The sequence below is a fragment of the Agelaius phoeniceus genome, chromosome 9, assembly GCF_051311805.1.
Source record: "Agelaius phoeniceus isolate bAgePho1 chromosome 9, bAgePho1.hap1, whole genome shotgun sequence".
NCBI classification, from domain to species: domain Eukaryota; kingdom Metazoa; phylum Chordata; class Aves; order Passeriformes; family Icteridae; genus Agelaius; species Agelaius phoeniceus.
The window spans coordinates 23,865,269-23,884,136 of NC_135273.1; the positions used below are offsets into that span (position 1 = coordinate 23,865,269).

At 40.5% G+C, this 18,868-nt stretch overlaps 1 protein-coding gene across 7 annotated transcripts in view; it reads left to right on the plus strand.

Annotated features, from left to right (window-relative positions):
* The window catches only part of ZMIZ1 (zinc finger MIZ-type containing 1), a 339,116-nt gene that overhangs the window by 211,121 nt on the left and 109,127 nt on the right, over positions 1–18,868 (plus strand). For all 7 annotated transcript variants that reach the window (XM_077183273.1, XM_077183272.1, XM_077183278.1 and 4 more), the window contains one exon: positions 1,220–1,325. In XM_077183273.1, the coding sequence (XP_077039388.1) occupies positions 1,220–1,325 (106 nt within the window). The remainder of the gene's footprint in view (positions 1–1,219; positions 1,326–18,868) is intronic.

Genomic DNA, 18,868 nt, shown 5'->3' on the forward strand with positions numbered 1-18,868 from the left:
ATTAATAAGAGCAACAGAACAAAAAAAATCTACCTGGGAACTTCATTCATGTTAATTCTTTTTTAAGAAATAAATTTGGTTCTTAATTGTTAATTAGGAAAAGTGGATATATTGGAAAAAGTATAGGATAATGTTTGTAGCTTATCACATGCCTTAGTTCTTCACTCTCTTCCCTACTGTTGCTTTTTTCAGTCCTGGACACACATAATTGCAGTGTCATTCATTAAGAAAGAAGCTTTCAGATGAAGAAAGGGTGGGAGAAAGATCTTTTCTTGTACTGTAAGCTGTTAAAGATAGGGACTTTCTTTTGCCTCAGGAAATGGTGCTCTGTTCTTGTGCAGTTCCCAGTTCCTTCATTGTTTTAATGCAAAGAATAATCTGTTTTATCTGTGCCTCTGAGTCTGAAGTCATCATGTGCCACTGGAAGGCAATAGAAAAGCTGTGCTGTGTATAACTTTAGCATCATTTGGCAGAATGACTGTGGGATTGTGTTTGTGCTGTGCAGATTTTAAGAGGATACGTTCTTGGCTGATAGCTGGGTTGCTGGCTTGGAGGAAACAGTTGACTGCTTTTTGTCCTTGACTACAGTCTTCAATTTGCCTGGTTTTGCTAGTTCTTCTAGATCAGTCAACGACAACAACAGTCTTACCCTAATTTAATGTTTGGCAAATGCTTCTTGCACAGGCCTGTTCATTCTAACACTGTGGTAAATGTGCTTCCCAATACAGTATTGTTGAAATGCAGCAACTGTGACACTGAGCACAGTGTAGGACAACCCTGCCCAGCAGTGTGGAGCGGGCATTTTAACCTAAAGGACCTGAGCACTGCCCTTGGGAAAAGGGCCAGGAGCTGCACAACAGAGGGAGAGACTGAGGATTTCTCATCCTCACATCTCAAATACAGTAAGGTGTATTCTGTACAATCTTTACATACATTGCTCTTCCGTTAGTTCTTCTGGCTTTTGTCTCTCCAATTCTTATGGAACTACGAGGCCTTTCTTCTGACAGGTGGTCAAATAATTGGATCACCAGAATACTCCTGTGTTCAGTTCATTGTGCTTGTGTTGGAAACTACTGGGGAGCACTGCCTCATACCATGTTTGTGCTGTGCTCTTGCAGCAGGTTCAGATGTCAAACATCAGTGCTGATAAGCAGGTTAATGTCACTTTGTCAAGAGCTCAAGTAACCCTTAATGAAGCTTTCTCTTTTTCCCTCTGCAGGTGGTTAGTCGAGTGGCAGCTCAGCAAGGATTCGACTTGGATCTTGGATACAGGCTACTGGCAGTATGTGCAGCCAACAGGGACAAATTCACTCCAAAATCAGCTGGTAGGAAAAGCCTTTTTTTGATGTATTGTTGATTCTCAGATAATCATATTCTGTAAAAAATGCTACCTGTGACTGTCTTGCGTTCTGTATAAAAACAAAACCAAAAGCAAACACTTATTTGGTGGTTATGGTTCTGTTGCTTTTAGCATTTCAGTGGCATGCTCTTCTGAGGATACGTGACTTTGAAATTTATATTTTCCCCAGCTAGTGCTGTTTGTTGCCCTATTTGATCTCATGGATGAAATGCTGCTTCCAGAAGCACAGATGTTTAGTAATTTCATGGTGGGAATGAACATACTCAGACCCCTCTGTCTTGGTAAACCATTGATTTTCTGTCATGTGGCAACCTCTAAATCTTTCACATCCATTCTGCACTCCCTGGTATATCTATTGCAAAACTCGTACTCCTTAACTTCATGTGCCTGTGCAAATAAGTACCATGGTTTCTTGTACATCTAGTCCTTAGAATTACAATTTTGAGCCAAGAGTAGGTAGTAATTCTAGTGTTGTAGTAACAAGTAGCCATTTTCCCAGTATTTTACAGCAATAATCTGTTACAGGTCTCTGATCAAGTAGCAATATTTGATCATGATGTATTACCATTGCTCCTTTAAGAGATGTAGAAAATGCACTTAAGGGTCTTTCTGCTTCTCACATGTTCGATTTAACTGGAGCATTTAATTCTGGTTCTCCTTTTCTTAGCTGATGAATGTCAGCATAATGTTCACTGGCTTGGAAAACAGGAAGATAATTGTTCCATTCCAGACTGAGCATGGATAACTTTTCTGCTTAGTACTAAACTGGTATGCAGTCCCCATTTTGGAACATCAGAAAAGGTTACCTTCTTCCAAAACAGTGACTTTTACCCAACTGATTGGGTGTTAATATTTCTTTTCGTGTTCCTTTTCAGTTTTTATCAGCCCCAAACATGGCTATCTTTTGTCCTAAGTGTTCTAAGCAGTTCCTCATGCAGAAGTGGCTTTCACGTCAAAGCATATTCACTGGACTTACTGTTTTATTTTTTTGTATGTGAAGGAACCATTAATCTTACTAAATGTTGAATAAGCTGTCTGATTTTCATCCAGGAGAACTGTGTGGAGGATAAAACGTTCTGTTGACCAAGCACAATGTCTCTTTTTTCAGACTTCCTATTGAGTTTATCCATTAGTTAGCTATCACATCTCTTATTGGTTGTTTGGCTTTTTTTTTTTTTAAAGCTTATCAAAGAAGGATTTCCAGCTATGACAGCATTAAATTTTCTTTAAAAATATAGCTCTTCTCCCTCTCTTACTAATTCTTCCTGACGTGTCTCTCCATCAGTGTGTTAGAGGAGCTGAGGTTGAGAGTCAGATGTTGCAGTTTTTTTCCTTTAGGGCTCACTGAGGGAGTAGTCTTGAAAGCTGCTGGTCAGTCATCGTGATCTAGAAAAACCCAATGTGTTTCATTTCTACCAGTAATTACTTTTTTTGAGGAACATGTGAGGTTTCTTTTAACTTAGCACTCTGTACAGAGTTCACGCTTTCCCTTTTTAATTGATAGAATACTGGGAAAACTGGTAAATCACATGCTCTTCACTTGATATATTCTAAAACCCTTCTCAGTCCTTTGCTTTGCTTCCTATTTCTCTTGTATATTGAAGTAATTTATTTTCAATTATCTTGAATATTTGTTTTCACAATTACTTTGGTTTTACTGTTTGTACAGTTGTTTCACCAGGTCTTCCTGGGGTTTCATCATGCCCATCTACACTGTGCATTTTGTGCTCTTACTATCTGTGTTAAATACTCATATTTTGGGACATACCATAAGATATTTGTGAAATGTCACATATAGCCCCTACTCTAAGGATGTCACATTCACATAGGGGCTCTGAGAGCTACATCCTTCAATAGGCAACTTTGAAAGATTGACAGACTGGGATTACAAATGTGAGGTCATTTCAGAACATACAGACTTGTTTTAAAGGGTTATTTTCCACATCAGAGTGCGTTAGTATTTGCTGATTTCTCATACAGCTCTGCTCCTTCATTCAGTTTTTGTAAAAATGTTGAGATTGTCCTTTGCTTTTCTTGTAGAGAGTGTGCTTCATTGAAAACTGCTTTTTGTGACTTGCTTAAGTTGTTGTCAGGGATGCTTGCAGGTTGTTTTGAGAAATTCCTTCTGTTTTCTTTTGCATCTAATGAAAGACACCTTCAACACTTCTTCCAGTCACATTCCTGCAGAAATCCCTGATGTAGATATCAAATTGCATTAATTTTAATGAATAAGAATTTGTTTTTCCCTTCCTCTAGGCTTAAGAGGAATTTACAATGGTTTGCATTCATTCCTTCAAGTATGAATTTAAAACTGCCAATGGGATCGTCTGGAAACATTTTTAATAGATGTTGTTTAGTGTCTGACATTCTTAAATGCTAGGAGAAAAAAAGACTTTCTAATTAAAACATATTTGAGTAGGTGAGCATCGGGGAAAATAATTGCACCAAATCCTTTCAAGGGCCATCCACTGTTAGTACCTCCTTACAGCTGGGGACAAGGCTTGTTGACTTGTGTCCTGCAGGCTGGGGGCCTGGAGGTGGTGGCTGGCAGCCTTTGCAGCTCTGCTGTGTGGAGCAGGTGGAGCCCTGCAGCCCAGTGTCCCTCAGGTCTGCTGGTTTGCAGAGATGCCTGACCCAGTGCAACCAGTATCCTGCTCCTGTTCCCCAGAATTCCCACCTTCAGCTTGCTCAGGGAGCTCTCTGGCAGAAGAGCTTTTGCTGGCATGGCTTCTTTCCTGTTTGACTGCTCCCTGAGCTGTATCTCCGCGGGGCCCCAGGAGGGTCAGGGTCCCCATGGCAGTGCCTGGGGATCTCACTTATCCCTGATGGAAGTGGGCTGGAGCCTGAGGCTGGAGGGCAGAGCATCCAGCTGCCAAATTGGCTCAACTCTGTGGGAAAACCAGCCCTTGGTTCTTGGAAATGTCCTCACGCTGTTTCATCCCAGCTGGTTTGAGTTGTTCTGGTGGTGGCTCCCTGCTAAGCTGGAAGGGAGGTGCAGATCAGAGTCCAGGCTGGCATAGGGGGAGGCAGGGAGGGATAGGAGGCTGCAGCTGGGTGGGGCAGCTTTCAGGTGGCACAGCCTCAGCTGGGGAAGGGCAGGGCACCTGACCAAGAGCTGTCAGCTCCTTGGCTTCTCCCATCCAGGATTGTTTGGTGTTGCCAAGACAGTGTTTGATGTACTTTTTGGTGTTGCTTTACTTGGTCATTGAGATAGTTAGCAATTAGCTATTACAAGTTGTTCTGGGGAATGCCTAGGGGGCAGGTTCATGCAGCATGAAAAGTATTAATAAGTTGCCATGTGTGTTTTTAAATAGAAATGACGATTTAATGACTGTGTCTTTTGTCTCTGCTTTCTGGTGTTTGTACCTGAAATAATAGCTGCTGCCTTTTATTCTTCTAGCCTGTGCTGCTGCAACAGGGCAGCAGCCTCAGCAGGAGGTCAAACACAGCATTTCCCACCCTGAAGACAAATGACAAAGCCTTTAAAAATATATGTGTCTCTTTTGGTGACAGCTGCTCCCCAGACCTTCCACTGCAAATTCCTTTGCCTTGTTGTGACACCTATGGGGAATGGCCCAGCAGGTTGGCTGCCTGCTCATTTGCTTCCAGACTGCAGTAACCTGACTGAGTTGCTCTTAGTATGTGAGTGCATAGGTGTTTATGTATTCTGGCTTTTCTTCCTTAAACCTGAAGCCCTTCTCTCTGAACAGTGTTTGCTTGGACATTTTCTCAGCATATCTGATGCTTTTGTCCTTCCTGTAGAAGATTTTAAGTCATTTGGTAGCTTTATTTTAACTGTTCAAATAGAGTTCAGCAGTTAAAGTGTTTATTTAAAAAAATAGGGGGGCTGGAAGAGAAAGAGGGAGAACAATTTTCTGTTCTGAGTTGGTGTTTTTTTTAAGATACTTTATCGAGCTACTGAACTTCATGGCTCTTGTAGCTACTTTTCTAGTTTTGCTTTTGTCAGGAGGCCAAGCTGAGGCCAGACAAGGGGACGACAGGATGAGATCATACAGGGAGCTTTGTCAGAAAAGGACAGTGTTCACTATCTCTGTAAAGAGAGAGAGGAAGGAAGAAGCCTGAGGGCAGAACTGTGCAGAAAAGGTACTTTAGCAGGCACTGAGCAGCTACAGCAAACAAATGCTGTGATAGCTTGGATGGGCAGCCAAATGTTGGCTGTTTGATAGCAGAAATAGCAACCTTTTTTGATATCACTTTGCTTTCAACCCCTTAGGCTGTGCTTGGTGCGCTTCTGATTTCACTTTTCAAGAGCAGTATTACTTAGTAATCTTGATTTTATATGAAGTATGCACTAAAACTTCATAGTATTTGTGGACTCTGTATTATGGGGTTTTTATTTCTTTACCTTCAGTCATTGTACTGAAGCTGTGATATAAGAGGGCTGTTCCTGTGAGTAGAATGCCAAAGCTGTAATTAAATTGGGCCCTGGGTTAACTGAGGTATTTGCAGTGAGAATGCTGCCAAATGGAGGTGTTAAAACATTACTGGACAAGATACTGAGACTGAAGGTATGTCCTGATCAGGATACATTTTCAAAGCAATAGTAGAGATTGGGCAAAGACTATTTTGCTGTATTATCAAATCAAACTCCCAGAAATTATATAAAAGGAGAGAAGAAATGATGCCACAATGTGAATGAATAAAAAGGTAGAAAGTAAGGATAACCTCTAGATGATGGGGGACCATAGGGCTACATTAACACTTTTACTAAGTTTCCAGTAATAGTGTTCACATTATCTGTGGAGACAAGGCAAGGCGAGGTGGCTAAAAGGATTACAAGTATAGAATAGAAATTACTCCAGCCAAGGCTGATGGCATCCCTCCAGCTTGAAGGGACCAAATGATTGACAGGCCTGTGTTAGGAAAGAAACAGCATATAAATTGTCAGTCTCATGCCTCACACCAAAGATTTCCAGCAAGTCAAGTCAAAATGGTCTTATACGACTGGAGAAGAAATACAGATGCTGTATCTGCACTTAGGAAAGTGGCTGATAAGAATAAGTAAGCAGCTTTATGAGAGCAGAGTAAAAGCTTGGGTTGTTTGTGAAATGAAAGCTGAGCAGAGTTACAAAATGTAAGTACTAACAAATGAAAGACTCAGAAGAAGAAGAGCTATTACACTACAGTACAGTATTGACACAAAAACATACTGCTGTAAATTGAATAAAACACTGAAATAGGTGGGGAATTCAGAATTATTAGGATAGTTGCATTTAAAAAATATTTTCAGCTAGAATGACAGTGGATAGGGATGGAGCAGAGTAAAGGAAAATGGAAAAGTGAAAGAGCCTTTTTAAAGATAAAATTCAGTGTATGAAATTGTGTAATGTGGTTCTTGATGTAGCTGGGAAGCTGGTTAAGAGCCTTTTATCTGTGTTGTCCTAAATTTCTACTACATTTCCATGCAGATACCTAATCCATTGGTAGATAGAGTTGGTGTCCCTAAAACCATCCACTTGACAATTCTCATTAAAATAAAGGTATTATTTTCTTTCAGCTGATACCTTCTGAAACAGCTTTTGGTATTGAAAACTGACTACATTTCAGGTGATCTCTAAGTTCACTTCCCCGCTCTTAGCACAGATTCTCACTGTGTGCCCTTGTCTGCTTTGTTCTCAGTTTTGTAGTTCTTTATTTTTGAAGCAAGGATAATAATATGCCTTCAATCTCACTTTTATTTATCTCATTTAATTAAATCCAGTATCATGCAGTACAGAATCTACCTCTTCCTCTGTAGGTAGTTATGCAGTGCAGCAGAGCCATGGCTTCAGCTGGGACACTTTGTTGTCATACAGATAAAATAATTCTGTTCTGGCACATATATTGGCAGGATACACCTTTGTTGCAACTAAGTCTTTCTTTCCTAATGATTTATAGTATGGATACTACAAATAAATGAGTAATTAAATCTTAATTCATTTAGATTGTGGGGTTAGTCTTATTAGTTTCACTTAATGAAGTTGATAGGGCATTCATTTAATGAAGTTGAAGGGCAACTTCCCTTGACCAAAAGGAAGCAGTCAGTAGAGCTGCTTGGTGGCAAGCAGCATTAATTCAGGTGTGTAATCTCTGACAGCCAGCTTAGGTTGGCTGCAGAAAAGGTACACTGGACTTCACCCATTTGTCCCACCCATGAGTTCACTCAGAATAAAGCTCTGTCAGACCTGCAGTTTGGCAATTATATCCTGTACCTTGAGCCTCTGTCAGGTTGGCTTGACACATGGCAGACATGTCAGTAGTCAGCTCTCAAACATGTTAAGAGCCTGCAGAATGAGAAGCTTTTCCCCACTGGGCCTTATTTGTTTGGGTTGTTCTTGTTCCCTTCCTGAAAGGTCTGCTCCTCATGCATTTGATCTGCCTTCTGCTCATGGGAAACACGATCATACTTGTGTCAGATTTTCATTATCCTCCTAGTAGCTAGGCAACTCCTCTTCATTTTTGCTGGGAGCTTGAGGACCTCATAACATATCAATATATGTAGACATTGTTTTGGTGAAAATTCAGTTCATTTTTGGCATTCACTCTTCTGCTGTACACTTGAACACCTCTGTTTATAAGGGAGGTTGCATGGCTGAGCTGCTCCTTCTTTATTCTGACTAGCCAAAATACCAGGTGGTGTATCTGGCCTGTTCTTTTTGACATTTCATGGTCCTTGTTACCATGGTACCAATTCTGATTTTGAGAGATGTCACAGTAAAACTGTTGCCAGGTTGGAACATTTTTCCTCTAATGCCTTTACTATAGCACTTAAAGAAATTGTGGGCACTCAACTACAGCAACAAGCTTGCCCTGCTGTTTTCTTAGTCTGTGCCTTGGATTTCTTGAGGCTGGTACTTACCTGAATGCTCTCTTTGCAGCAGATTTGATGTGTAGTGCGTTAACTTATCATGCAATTCCTGGGAAGAATCTTTTCCTAAAGTGTGCAACACACTTCCACTTGGACTGGAACTGTCATTCCCCAGAGAAGACTTCTGTTGATCTCTATCAGTGTTTTCTGTCTTCTGCTTCAGGGATTCCATATGTGCTGAGAACAGCTGAAGATTTGGTAGTAGAGACAGCTTAGCTCTTGGTCTGGGTGTGAATTTTGATTTTTCATTTTATGTTGTTTTGAGTAACTTCTCTCTGAAGTTGAGGTAAGTCACAAATAGCAAGTAAGAGGGGAGGCAGCTGTGAAAGCCTGCATATATTCATGGGAGAGAAGAAAGCAAACTCTTAGGCATTTGCCCTTTACGAGTTACCTTTTCTCAGCTTACAGCAAGCAGTCCCAAGCTTGTTCCCTTTTGAGCTGCAGCGCATCCGAATGTCCCTCAGTGCCAGTGCTCTCTTATTAGCCTGTGTGTCTTGGAGGCATTCAGAGGAGTTTGTGAGGAGTCCAGCTATGAGAACAGTAGCATAGCAACTTCCATGGGGCTTCCACTGGGAGCTTTTGTGCTGCTGGAGGGCTGAACCACAAAAGCATGAACTGTGTGAACAGATCAGATGATCAAGCTCCAAGAACAGCAAGTTCACTTCCTAAATACAATTCAGATTCCACTGCTCACATCTTCAGATCCAGCCCTAATTCCTCCAGGCTCATATGCAGCATGGAGTCAGCCTGTTAAAAAAAGTTCTTGCTCTGAGTACTCTAGACATGATACTCTGAAAAACACAATGATTAGTAGGGAAGATGTTATATGTAGTATTTCTCTTCAAAAAGAGATTTCCATACATAGAAGTTTTGAAAAAATGTTTCTATTTCATCTTTTCTAATGCTCCTATTTAAGCACACCTGTTAAAGTGTGCTGATAGCACAGTATTTGGAAAAGTTTTATGTGATACAATACATTTATTTAAATACCTGTGAAGAATAAACAAAAAACCATTAAGATTCATCATCAGATATAGTTATAACTTCTATCGGTCTTTGTGCCATTTCGTGTGAGGAGATTCAAGGAGAAGGACCACAGAATAAAGGAAAATTGATTTGAAGAGAATTCTTAAGTAATATCTTCCCAAAAAAATGTGTATTGTTCCGTATAACATGAGCTGTTTGTCTGAGGAGTTCAGTAGAAGTCAGTATGTTCATGTTTGATGAGGCTTTTGGATTGTTTCCTTTTTATGGATTGGTTTTGCCTCTACCTGCTTTTTCCAGTAAAACATGTAAAGAAAACCATCAGATTTGCTCCCATCTGCAGGTTTTCTGGATGCCAAGGTAAATAACTCCCTTTTTATTTTTTTGTATTCTGGTGAAAATGCAACAGTACATGTCATTATGAGACACTTCTGTGAATATCCCAATAAATCCATACTTTATTCCTGACATTTCCATGGAAGGTAAATCATGCTTTGTAGCAGATATCAGTAGCACCTGACTTGAGGAATACATGGAAGAAATAAGATTTTTCTCATGAAGTTTAGTAGCTTAGCAATAATAAACTCCAAAAGGTGTGACTCTAACTCGAAAAATAAGTTGGTTTGAATCTCATTTGTGACCCAAACCAGGCTTTTAGGAAAGTCTGGGTGTCAAGCCCCACAAACTAATACATGACAGTGAGTGTGTCTCTACTAAAAGATTTCCTATAGCTGCAGTTGGTTTTGGGGCTGAAGCTCATATATAAGATTTCCTAATGTGATGGAAGCATAAAGTGATTTGAGCATTGAGATGCCTGGATATTGTGGAGTCCTAAGGAATCTCTTTGACTCTTACCTGTCTAGTAGGTATCTCCGTCATGTATCTGCTTTGCTGCTGTATGTATTTATGTGCACTGTTACAAAGAACCAGTGTTCCTTCTTGTTTTGTATGAACTCAGTATCTACTCAGCTTCTGAGATCCACTCTCAGCAAAACTTAAAGCAGTAGCATTCATGCAGAATGTTGGCTCCTATGAAATATGTGATCAAACTAATGAGTAATTCAACCTCCTTCCATATATTCCTTATTTCTTTGAGAAATGCCTGCACTTAAGGTGTGCTGGGGCTACCAATTTCAGTGGATAGAAAAAGTTACAGGTTTTTAAATCCTGCCTGCCTTGTGCTGTTGTTTCCCAAAGCCCTGTTTAGGGCTCTGTAGATTCAACCCTTCAGACACAGACATCGATCCTTAGTTTCAGGTTCACAGAATGGTTTAAAATGTGCATCTTCTAAAGCAAGTTCTCAAGGGAAGCATAAATTTAAACATTTTTAAAGGCAAGTATGACTGACTTGGCTCTGAACTCAATAATAGGAAGCTGAACAGGAGTTGCTCCTGAGGAAATAAATTGAACAGTGAACATCTGTGTACAAAGCAGGGTATTTGTTTCATGTGTGATAGTTTCCCTTATGACTGCCTGGCCGGACCCAAAAGACATTAATCTTGCTCACTCTGGAAGATACTGTCTTTCCATCACAGAAAAAACAAAATGAAATTATTTAGTGTATTTACTACAGAAGCAATTTCAATTAAGGCGAAGAACCAGAGAGACCTCTAAGTTTCCAGCGTGAAAAATGAAGCACTGCTGGTCTAAAATAAGATTGTGAGAGGTTAATTGCCAGAAATTTATAACGGTTGCTGTCTCCCAGTAGGAATGTTGTAGTGGACCTAGTGGTCCTTGAAAAGCTACATACCATTGCAGGCAGTAAAGGGATTTTCCTTTGGAGGTTTTCTAGTATTACAACCAAATGTGTTTGAAATAATAAGCAGTAGCTACAGTAACTGTCTTGACCAAAGCAAAAGCAGAGAGGTACTGGAATTGTGTCAGTGTTGTGCTGTCTTGAGCAAAAGCAAAGATTTGGGTAGGTCTTTGTTAGACCCAAAATTGTGCAAACCTCCTTTCTCTGTTCTGTTACAAAATCTAGCATGTCTTACAGGACAGTAAATTGATTTTAAATTCTGATCTAAAATTTTATGCAGTTTAGCTAATTAGACATTCAGTACCTAAGATGAGCTGGAGAAGAGCTAGACTGACATTTTGGTCTAGCAACTGTCAAAATGGAACAAAAAAAATGTTCCAAAAGAGAGAGATACTTTTAATTTCTTTCAGTGTGTGGAAAAATAATAGGTAAAGACAGAGTCTTTGATTGGAGGAAATTCAGTGTTCATTTGATTCTTTGTGGCCAATCATTGCTCCCAGCTTGCAGTGATCAAGGAGGCAGAAGCTCCTCGGCCAGGGTGGTGGCAGCACAGTGTGACAGCTGTCACTCAAGGAGCTCCTGTCTCTGAGCCACTGGGTTACATCAAGAGCATTGTGTGAAGCTGTGTGCTTGGTGTGGGGTCTTGGAGGTGCAGTTTGTGGTGACTGGGGTGGGGCTGGGCTGAGCCTCATCCCCAATGGGCTACAGCTGTGAGCAGCAGGTGAATCCTATTGGAGCTAACGAGCCATGGAGTGCCCAGGGGCACTGACCAACCACCAAAGGGAACAGAGGGCACACAGGTGCAGTGCATCAACAGGAGGGGATAAAAGGCTGGGCTGAAGAACAAGAGGGGCAGATGCTTGCAGTCTTCTGGAGTGGAATGATGTTATTCTGTATGGGCAGATACCTGAAGCCTTCTGATGAGGTATGGTGTTACTGTGAATGGGTTGGAGGTTTCTGATATTTTATGGTGACACTCTGTGTATTGTGGCCATCTGGACTGTGGCATGTGCTGCAACAAGGTCTGGGCACTGATCTGTCTTCTTGATAGAGAGAATCTTGATAGAAAGGTGGAAGGAATTGTTGTGTTTCTGTTCTGTGTAAGCAGGATCAGCCCTGTGCAGAATCATTCACTGCCTGTAAAGGGTCAGAAAGCTGGGATGAGAAACAAGAGTAGTGTCTGCAAGCAAAGTTCTCAAGCCAGTGACACAAAGCTGGCGGATCATCACACCACTGCTGGAGGCTCAGTGGGATCCTTTGGTGATTGATTACCAATGATATTTTGAGATACCTCTGACACACGCCAAAATTCAAACATTTTGTGACTTTACTGCCAATTTGAGAACCCGAGCCATGTGTCAGGGCAAAAAAGTCAGCTGAGCAGAGTTCAGGAGCCAGTCTTCCTGTGGAAACTTTGCTGGGAGCTGTGCTTCAAACAGACCTCAATCCTTTGGAAGGACTGCAGAGTGGTTTTCAGAGTCCCTTTGGAGCAGCTATGTGTGCAGAGGCATGTCAGCAAGTTTTCCTTTCCTTTGATTGCAATATGTGTTGTAGCAAACACTGAAAGTAATGTTAGAAAAGCAGAGGGGAAATCCTAACTTCCATGTCTGGCTTGGCACAGTCCCTTTAGTTCAGTCAGCACTACAGACTGCCAGGCTTCTGCAGCTGAAGGTATCTTCTGTGTTCCTTGTGTTTTCTTGTTCTGGTAGAATTCACATCTTCGTACATCAGTGATACATGTATGCTTTCACTCAGATTGAGTGAAAAAGCTAGAATTTCCAACCCTGGGATGGATTATATTTTCAAATCTAGGGAGTAGGGGAAATGTATTTGCCCCACATTTAAGTAAATCTTAAGTTTAGTCAATCATACAATCCTAAACTCTGTAGAAGAGTGGTGACCTCTAAGGATTGTCTTCAAAAAGTTAACACTGATAGATGGCTGACAAGTCTCAGAGTGATACGAGTCACTCTGGAGAGGAGTTTTGTAGAGAAAAGACAACAAAACCAAACTAAGGATGTGGAAGGACTATGAGCATATATGTGTATCTGTTGTGAAGTAAATACATTTGGACTGTGGTTTGAAAAGTGGAATAGTCTGGAATACTAGAATACTGGAAACTTGGAATAGTCAGATATGAATTAGATGCATTGCTTCATGAAAGGCAACTTTATTCTGCAGGTGCCATTTAGTCTACAAAAGTGAAAAAAAAGTCTATCTTGGATCGTTGGTCTGTTGCTGTGTTTATATGCAATAAGTGATGTTTTTAGCTGGCTTTCATCTCTCTGTCCAAAACTCTACTTATCATGAGGTCAGTAAAGCTAAAAAGGTTGCAGAGAGATTGAAAAATTAAAACCATGCTTGAGAAAGCTCATGTGTGCAGAACTAACTGTCTTACATAGCAATTTTGGAGTTACTTTTTAAGGTTCTATGCCTAGAAAATTATTTGTTAGTGATGAACTCTTAAGCCTCTTCCCTGGAGGAAAAAGCCCCTATTGCTGTGTACAGGATAGTGAGACACTGTAGATTCAGTGTTTTCAGTGTGCCCAGACCAAACATCATCTGTCCCACACAATAAACAGTGCCCATTCTTTTGGCAGCTGTTTGTATGTTTTTAAAGCAGTAGAAGAGTAGAGATGACAGAGGTGAAATAGTTTTATTCCTTTTACTGATGCAGCAAAAAGAAACAGAGCAAAGAAGGGTGAAGTCACACTATGGGAGCAGAGGAAATGGACAGCAAATACCTGTTCTGCCTGTAGAATTGGCAGATTCTAGACAAATGAGTTACTGTGGGGGAGGCTGGACCCTAGGATAAAAATATAAATTTTAGAATGCAAAAGTCTTTTTTTGTCCAGGGAAACCCAACCATGTGCTAATTCAAAACCCAAATTTATGGGGATGGGATAATGAAGTTTTGTGATATCTGCAGATTCTCCTTATGGCACGTGCAAGTTAATAAGCAAATAATACCCCCAAACCCAAAATTACTAGCTAGATGGGGTTTTTCTACTTCTCCTTCAATCCCAATGTCACCCTATCTCAACACACTAAATGACTTTATAGAAATTGATAGTAGGTTTTAAAAGAACTGACAGTTGTCACTTAAAGCATATTGCTTTAATAATCCAACTGGGACATTGTTATTCTATGCTCATGTCTCCAAATACACTCATGAAGTAGGTACATAACTGATTTCTTTATACTGTCAGCTTTCTCTTCAGTTTTAATTTGAGGCTGGACCTTTTTAAACTTTCTTCTGATGCTCTTTTGACAGAAGAAATTTAGGTATGTGACAAGAGATTTTGAGTGAATGCTGGATGAACCATCTTGCTGCATGCACACATTTGTGGGTAGGGTTTCTGAAAAATCCTGAAATCAGTGGGATTTCAGATAGATGTTTCTCAGAGACCCATTGGTATTTTAGCTGTGTAATTATCAGCACAGTTCATGCAAACCAATGCATAACAAATCCTTTGCCCTTGCAGTTTCCTGGTGCAGCTCAGGCACCTGGCAGCGGCTCTGTGGGTGCAGCCCAGTCACCCCACCCTGGCTGTGGTACAGGGGATCAGGGAGCTCTGTAGACCAGGACTGTGATGGATGGCAGTGCCTGCAGTACAAATGCTCTTTGGGGTTCCTTGTTTGAGTAACTCTTCCTGCAGTGTTTTTCATACTGAACTCAGTTCTTGGTTTTCCCTGTTTTCCTCTTCCCCCTGCACTGCTGTATCCTTCTAAAGCCACCTTTAATTGTAGAATGCCTGCAGTTAATAATGGCTGTCATGTATTCCAAGTTTTAAAAAGCCATAAATGTGGCAGAATGGGCCAAAATAGCTGAGTTAAAAGGCTTGTTAAAGATGCTATCTGTGTGCTGAATCCAATTCGTGGGCATGTTAAAAGACAGCAGATTTTCCTCTAGAGGTGTTTAGCAGAAATGCCTGGCAGAAGTTGTATCTTTGATCTTGCTATTTTGCTCTGGTGTGCTGTGAAGGTCCCTCATTGTCTTTTTTATCTCAGGGACTTGAACCTTTATTCTGATGGCTGGATCCGTGGTGTTCATGTTCTTTTCATTCTCCATGCAGTTTTGGTATTGGGGTATTTTTGTTGGCTTTGGTTTGGTTTTGTTTATTTGTCTTGATTTTTTAATTAATTTAATTCTTTACTATTTTGTGACTGTTTTTACCTGACCTTAAAATATCCCAGATTTTGGGACCTAAAGGCCATCATTCAAATGAACAAATAAGACATTTACAGCAGGCTCTTCCACATTGCAAGAGCTAACAACATTGCAAAAGGATTCCTATGTAAGTTTAATTTCTCTGTGAAATAGCTGCTTACTTGTCAATTTTCATTTGTAGTGTGTGGAACACTACTTTTAACTCTTTATGGAAATAGAAAAAAAATTCTGTCTTGTAAAAAAAAATATCTGACTAACAAAAAGAAGAACTGGCCCACCACATGTTTTTCAGCCATGAAACTATCATTATTCTGGAAAGCACTTAGGTCTATGCTTATTTTTTGAGACATGCTCAGCTTCTTTCTGCATGTCATAGTGAAGATGAGTTGTTCAAGTGCATTCCTGAACCAGAACCTTAGCACTAATCCTTCAGTCACTGCAAAGAATAAATGAGGGGCAAAGACAAAGGGCCAAATTAAAATCAACGAGATTCTATTCAGATGGGCTCTGCTTCAGCAAGCACATATCTAATTATAAGCACAGAAGTAGGCTCACTGACGTCAGAGTTAATTAAACTGCTTAAATTTAGGCACATGCTTAAATTCTTTGCTGAATCAGTATTTTTGAGCCAGTGAATAATAGGACAGCGTTGCTGGTCCAAAGCATGATATTTGTGGGTGGGAAGGAGTTTAAACTCCCCCTTTCTTCCATCAGTTCTTCTGAGGTCTGCCTGCTGGCGTTTCATTTGAGTCCCAGTGGTAAAGGAATGTGTCAACATGCTAAAGTTTCTTAGAGTGTTTGCTAACAGTACCCAAACCCAGCAGCTGGATCTCTAGTACTTTTAAGGCATCTTTGCTCCATGTGGTGTGTTCTGCAGTAAGGCAGGACTATGCCCAGCACAGTAATCTTTCCAGCTTTGTGTTTTTCTGATGTCACTTCTATGAAGTTAATCCCTTTGTCCAGTGTCTGAAAGGCAAATTACTAATTCATTTTCATAACAAAAAAAAAAAAAAAAGAAGAAAAGGTGTAGACACAAGTGTTAAATGAAGAGTGTCTGACATACAGGAGCAGTTTTGATCTGTTGATTTCACAGATTATTTCAGTTTATGATGTCATAAATAAATAAGCTGTTATTTGTTGTTCTTAGATCATTAAGGGCCTAATAAGAATAAGAATTTCCCCTGTAGGAATATGAAGGACAACATGATACTTCTTGCACAGAAGCACACATGGGAATTTCAGCCACCTTGTGTATAAGAGCTGGGGCTGGCTGTGAGCTTTTAACTATAGTCCCTGCCTAAGCAACACAGTAGAGTTGCCCTGATGTAGTAGCCAGGGATTAATCAAGGAAGCACACTGCAAAAGATCAGATTTCTTGTACTTGGTAAAACTCACACCATGGGCACTTAGGGTCTGCAAGAGAAGTTAATTAGTCATCAACAGGAATAGGTTCAAAAGACAAAAGCAGGTAAGAGCCAATCTAGAGTTGTGTTTTAGATGGTATTCAACATTTTGTTAATGTGTACAGTGCCTACTAATCCCTTCTACCTGGTGCATGAGTCTAAAGCTTAAATTTGATCTTCATTTAGATACCATAAAGGGACATGTATTCATTTATGTATTCATATTTTTGTGGTTAAAAAGAATAATTAAAAAACACTTTCCTTCCTAGTGACACCTACATCAATTTTGCCAGTAGTGACTGAAAGCCATTGCATTTGGAAAAGTGTTCCCCTAACTGTGCAGGCAGCTCTGATGGAGAATGGGTGACTTTGAAGTCAATATTTGTCTGTATGGTGCAGTTCACTCCATGCCAGTTGGCAGCTGTGTTCACAGCCCAGAGCAGTGGGCCCACAGGAGTCTGGAGTCAAGTCAGAGCTTCAGTTTGACTTGGTTCCCCTTGCCAGGTGAGGTAAAGTCAGGAGAGAGGGAGTAGCTGTGGATGAGAGAACTGGGCTGTTGTCAGTGACAAAGCATCAGCTTTCCTCTGTTGGGTCTCCCACATTATCCTTTTCTCTGGGCCAGCAGCTCATCATCCTGCCACAGGCCAAGAGAATCGGCTCTAAAGAGCTGGAGCAGCTGCTGCAGCTGCTGACAATGTGTGAGTGGAGTTAGAAGAGGGAAGCAGCCCATCAGGCAAGCAGCTTTCTCACTAATGTAGTATAAATTGTCTTTCTTGCTGGACATCATCTCTGCCTGCAAAAGAGGGGAAGATCAAGCCTGAATGGTGGATTTTTTGGACTGTCTTTTTATGTACATTATTCTGTGATTGTATTCAATGTGTCTCTCGAAGATGATGATTTAATTAATTTAAACCAGTGTATTTCTTCACTGATTTTCTTAGGTTTTTTCTCCATATCTCCATATTTTGCATAGAAGCATGATTTAAGTGTCAAACTATGTCTATTCTTCATGATAACAAGGATCAAAGTGGGGACACAGTCATTTTGTACATAGAAGTTCTCTAAAGGCATAACAGGTTACAGTAGGATGTGTAATAAAATCACCTAAGTGGGCAGATTTAATTATGATTGGATCATGTTACTGAAGGTCTTGAGTCACAGCTGGGGCTTCAATAAAGACTTGTTTTCTCTCTTCTTCACAGCCTTCTATCTGGATTTCCATTCTCAGTTTCCCTAGGTGCTTCAGAGGGTGGTAGCAGGAGGCTGTTACAGCCAACCTAGCAGTCTCTTGAAACATGAGGGCTTTGAAATCTTTTTTTGGAAGTGTCTCAAATATCAGTATTTGAGACTGTTTAAAAGCAATCAGTTGAAGAGAAAAGGCACTCATTTGCCAGCCACAGGGAAGAGCTCTTTGAGGAGCATTTTTTGCCATGCTTCATTCTTTTCCTTCTATCTTTCTGTTTCTGGGTGGCAGTTAGGGGACAGTTCAATCTTGTCTCTCATACTTGCATTGCAGAGAGCAGGAAGCATCCTATGGACTCTAAGAGAGACTCCCAACATAAGGGGAAATAACTGTGCAAAGTGCACATGTGTGCAGGGTGTGAGCAGTTTGACATCTTACCACTATGGGTAACAGATTCCAAAGGGAAATCACACATTCTTATTGCAGGAGCTGGAGTGGGGTATCTCGAGAAAGCATTGCTGTCTGACCTTTAAAGCTGTTACCTCCAGGGCAGAGTGAAGCAGGATATGTGCCTCACTATTGACTGTGACATTTCTGTCCTCAAAATAGAACACTACAATCCCTTTCTGGTTCAGACCAGCACTCTCTGTGGATATATGATATTCACACAGGTCTTGATTTTTACAGGGTTTTAGTAGCTGGATATCCAGATGAAATAAATGCTGAAGGCCTTAAATTGGGAAACAAGGTTGAAAAAGAGGAAGGAAAATACCTCACTGTGCTTTTGTTTGCTGCAGAATAGAACATAATTCCTGTGGAAACCTACAGCTTAATCTGAGTCTGCTGAGATCAGAGATGACTAATCCACCTAGAGGATCCTTCAGCAATGGGAAGTGGCTGCACAAATCTGTGTAAACCAGGGGATCTTTTCTACCTCCCTGAGTTATATAGTTAAGAGTTATTATAGTCTTAACTACAAGCATAGGGGTGTGTTCTGCACCATAATACATGCTTTCTCTTTTATACTCAAGATAAACTGTTGATTCTATTTTTATTTTTTGAGTATGTTTGGTCTATATGCAGAAATCAAGCATTGTATGAACATATTCAGTTTCTTGCTAGTTTTGATGACTGTAAAAGGCA